This window comes from Cynoglossus semilaevis, chromosome 11 (assembly GCF_000523025.1).
Source record: "Cynoglossus semilaevis isolate Cse_v1.0 chromosome 11, Cse_v1.0, whole genome shotgun sequence".
NCBI lineage: Eukaryota > Metazoa > Chordata > Actinopteri > Pleuronectiformes > Cynoglossidae > Cynoglossus > Cynoglossus semilaevis.
In genome coordinates, this window is record NC_024317.1 from 11,864,304 (window position 1) to 11,869,054 (window position 4,751).

At 41.8% G+C, this 4,751-nt stretch overlaps 1 protein-coding gene across 11 annotated transcripts in view; it reads right to left on the reverse strand.

Annotated features, from left to right (window-relative positions):
• Nucleotides 1-4,751, reverse strand: part of atp2b2 (ATPase plasma membrane Ca2+ transporting 2) — a 97,272-nt gene that overhangs the window by 11,142 nt on the left and 81,379 nt on the right. For all 11 annotated transcript variants that reach the window (XM_025059939.1, XM_025059940.1, XM_025059936.1 and 8 more), the window contains 2 exons: nucleotides 3,874-4,115; nucleotides 2,814-3,048 (listed from right to left, as the gene is read on the reverse strand). In XM_025059939.1, coding sequence (XP_024915707.1) covers nucleotides 2,814-3,048; nucleotides 3,874-4,115 — 477 coding nt within the window. The remainder of the gene's footprint in view (nucleotides 1-2,813; nucleotides 3,049-3,873; nucleotides 4,116-4,751) is intronic.

Below are 4,751 nucleotides of genomic sequence, written 5' to 3' on the forward strand. Positions count from 1 at the left end.
CAAAGAGGAGATATATGGATGCAGTGAGGGAGGACATGCAGATAGTTGGAGTCAGAGTAGAAGATACAGAGAACAGGAAATGAAATGGAAATCAATGATTCGCTGTGGCAACCCCTGAAAAAAAAAAAAAAGGGACAAAGCCGAAAGAAAAAGAAGAAGATGTTTCCCTCTTTCAGGGGACTATCTGATGCATAAGGTCTTCATCACATGGAGACGGACGGGCGGAGGAGGCGGAGTGAGCGTGTGAGGAGAGGCTGATAATGAATTCAGGAACGTGTTTTCCTTCTGACAGAGGTCAGTGTGGGGGCAACCGCTGCTCTGAAAAACCCACACATGAACAAACGCGGGCACATACAGCATTCATGCATGTATTTGAACTCGCTAACACGGAGACCTGTGCTCTCTGACTCATGTACAATACTACTTTGTTAAAACGTGTGACTCCAGCGAGCCCACGTACTGTAATGAGGCTTTCTAATCAGAGAAACGAGGCAGAAATAATTCGAAAAGTGTGGACTCTTTTTATATAACCGCCACATCTAACGGTGCTTTCTCAGAATAGAAATGTTCTGGTCTTGAAGCGGTACGAAATCATGTTCACATCTACCGCAGAAGCACAGTGAGTGGAGACCGTCTCGTGTAACTGTTCAATCAAATCAGGACATTTAGGTCCTGATTTAGGTTTAATTTTTTTTCTCCTCCATTTCTGAGAGGGATCACTGTATTTGCATGCTTAAATCGGAGGAGTCGAAACTACTGTATTTAAAATAACATGAACCCAGACGGCATCAAGTGTTCTCGTCTTCTCTCTCTCTGAGCTCTTCTTCTTGGACTCGTTACCTCAGCTGACTTGTTATTAAAGACACCAGGTGAGGATCAGAGGACAGGAAGAGGAGGCAAGTAAGAGAGAGTGGACGGAGGAAAAAGGGGGTAAGAGGCCAGAAGGTGAGACTGAAAGACAAGCCCCACAGATCTGGTTCCACTCTCATTTTCCTCCCTTTCTCTCCTTACACCGGGTCTGCCTCACCCTGCTCTCTCCTCCTCCCTCCGTTTGAGGATCTAATATTAAATCTTTTTATGTTTTTTTTTTTTTTTTCTCTCCGTCTGTATCTCTCCACTCTTCCCTCCTCTCCCTTCTCGTCTGTGGAGGAAGCCCTGCAGAGCAGCGATGCAGTTTATTAAAAGAACATTGCGGCGTTGGAGGAAGAAATTAGAGACTAATAATCAAACCCAAAACATGTTTACAGATGATTTAGCACAGAGGGAACATCAATTAATTTACAGGATTCGCCATTTTACGAGGAACGCGTTCCCGTAGTTCAGCAGCGTTTGGAGTTTGACAAATGTCAGCTGTTGGTTTTTTTTCGCCTTCATTATCAAGCCTAACATTTCTGGAAACGTTTGGGCGTTCAACACAACCGTTGGATCGCATCGACGCACGACGCCGCGGATGCTCCTCTTCTGTACAATTACAAAGGATTATGAAAAAAGAGAAAAAAAGAATGGAGAAGGCGCGCAGACTGGGTTCATGGGAAGGTGAAAATAAAACCGTACAGTGAGAAGGGGAATGGCATGGGATGATTAGAGGAGTAGAAATCAGCGAATGGGGGATGGAGGGGGGGAGGGGGGGGCAACAGAAAGATGAAAGGAGGCAGTTAAATAATGCAACAGTCACTTAGTTTCCCTGTCTCTGCAGAGACGCCGTCAAAAGAGGTCAGTTTTTCCCACTGTATTCAGGGGAAAGGCATCATAAATTTTTTTAAAACATTTTTATTTGTCTTACTCCAAATAAATTTGTTAAGTTTGAAACGCATCATAAAAACATTTTTATTTGTCTCACTCCAAATAAATTTGTTAAGTTTGAAAAAGTTGAAAAGCAAGCAGACGGACTTTCAGGTTGAGCAGATTGAAGTGCCGCGTTTCATTAATCAATAATCATTTATTGCGGGGCGGCGATCAGTGGTGAAAACACTCCGACTGACACGTGATCTGATTCTGTCTGTTTATTTTACACAGCGCTCTCTGACACCAGAGTCTACTCCACTGTGTCGTCACCGTGACACAAGATCAGTCAAGATCCAGATCAAGAATTTAAATCAGCGTGATGAGCGTCACCTGCAAGTAAATGCACAAGTGACCAAGAGAGAGATGGTTTATTTTCACATTTCTGGGGTTCAATACTGAAACTATTTGTGTAAATCAATATGTATCTGCGTATATTTAGGTTTTAAAATAAAGTGATAATGAATAGGTGGGAACAACTCTGAGATCAGTAGTAAGTAGTAAAAGTGTGTACTTGGCGCCTCCATGGGGGACGACCCCATGGAGGCGCCAAGTGTTGCAATACATCTGCTAGTAACGCAAGAATTGAATTCAATTAAGTTATAAAATTTAAAAAAAGTAATTAAAATGTAAATTGAGTCAGTGGCGGCAACATGATTGTACACAATATTGGTCAATGACTCAAATAAACTGTACGTTTGGTCGCTCAAAAAGCCATATAATGTCATATATATTATGTTCCGATGTAATAGTTGGTCATTTTTATTTTTATTTTTTTATATTTTGCAAAATATGTAAAGTGTCAAAAGCAAAAATAAAAAAGTTCCTTTCTTGCCAACAGCCAACATCAGCATTGGAATGGCAGCTTATGTCATGATGACACAGAGTAGAACGAAGAAGAGAAAGAACCTAATAAAAATATGTATAACTCCTGGTTGAGTTACAGAAATGTAACAAATAATTACTATATATTTAAAAAATAAAACTTCATTTTCTCCAGAATTTTTTTTTCACACTTTTTTTTCCCCTACCTCCGGCCTGACAGGGTCCTCTATCCCCACGACACAAATGGCTGTGAGATCGCTGAGGATGATTCCTTCTTCCTCCCAGCATGGCTCAGGATTGCTGGGGAAGTCACGATAGCCCACGCAGATGGTTCTCAGGCCTTCACACGCCATGGGCTCAATCACCTTCTTCACCATCTCATCCTTGTCCCGCGGCCGGAACACTCGTGGCTCTCCAACCTCGTTCAGGACATGGCTGCACCTGTGGGAGAATAGCATAATGAGCTAAGCTACATTTGTTACAGCCATCACAGACTACTGTTAACCAACAACAACATTTCCATACATAATACAACACTGAAATATAACCTTCTTAAAAAAACTCCCCAAATATATTGATAATATAAAATAATAATAATTAAGAAAACATTTTATATTATTATTATAAAAATGGGAAAATGACCCAGCGAGAAAGAGTGACAAGGCCACTAAGGTAGTGAGGACTCGATTTATATCAGACATGGGCAAACTATGGCCTGGGGGCCAGATGCGGCCCGTTTGGCTTTTTAACCTGGCCCTCTAAATTTGTCCAAAATATGTAATTAATTTCTATTATCTTTACACTTCTGCTTTTTCCCTGCAATGCCCGCATTTCTCCATTAGATGGCGTAAAAAAGGCATTTTAGCATTTTAGACTTTTAGATGTCATTTATTTTAATTCATACGAACGCTCCATCTAGCTGTTCCTGACCTGGCCCACCGTCAAGGTTTAGAACCCATTGTGGCCCGCGAGTCAAAAAGGTTAGCCACGCCGGATTTAGATGAAAGAAAGAAAGAAAGAGAAAGAGAAAGAGAGAGAGAGAGAGAGAGAGAAATAAAGCAACAGGTAAAATAACCCAGCGAGGGACAGTGAACCCGACAGAGTGGAAAAATTAGCACTCGTAACTCAACGTTTCCGCGTATCACAAGGAAAACCTCGCAAAAGTTGCCAACTAATAACTCGGAAAACTCGTATTTTGCTCGTAAGCTCGTATCTTGAAGTCCCACTGTATAGTACATGGTAGTACAGATTCACCGCGCGACTCACTTTTTCAGCACGATCTCCGAGGCTCCCTTGCTGTACATGCGGAAACTCCCATCAGGCAGTTTGATGACGGTGCTCATGGACTTCCTGACGGAGTTGAAAGTGTAGACCTTGTAAAGCCTCTCTTCAGGCATCTGGTTCCTTATTGTTTGATAATCCCGCCTCAGGTCCCGGACCAGTCCCAGCAGGCTGCACTCGGTCTTGTTGCCCACCTGCTTGGGGAGACCGCCCTCCTTGTCTGGGGGCTGGAGAGGAAACAGGAAAAAGACAATAAACACTTTTTTCCCCCCCTCTTCATGTAGAATTCTACTGATCTAAACGTGTGTTTTTGTGCATTTTTCTTCAGAAATGTATTTTACTGATCACAGTTCTGCTTCTGTTCGTAGAAACCGTACATTCACTTCACAACACATTTCAACCCCTCTGCGAGTATTCCCACAGTGAAATTGGCTTCTTTACTGCGGTACATGTAAAGCAGGGACTAAAATATCTGCGTGTGATGAACCAGCAGGTGAAAGGCTAAGCTGCGCGTGGGCGTGTTTGCAGATGAAACGGAGAGAACGTGATGGATGTTCCTATTTCAGCCGAGCCGCCTCCCTCCATCTGTAATTGTTACACGGTTCGGCGAACATTTTGTCTATAGGTGTCAGGATTGTTGGATTGGACTTTCTCCAAACATGAGAGCAAATAGCAACACAAGCAGTTGAAAAAAATGTGCTTATCTTTTTACTAATTTACTTCATTCAAAAAAAGTCATATCCATTTAAAGATAAAGATAATCTGGCAAAAGATAATCTAATTTTAAATGAATAGGTCATTCAAACTCTGATACCATCAGATTAGAAGTATAAAAGATGTTTTATTTTGAAAATTTAATACTC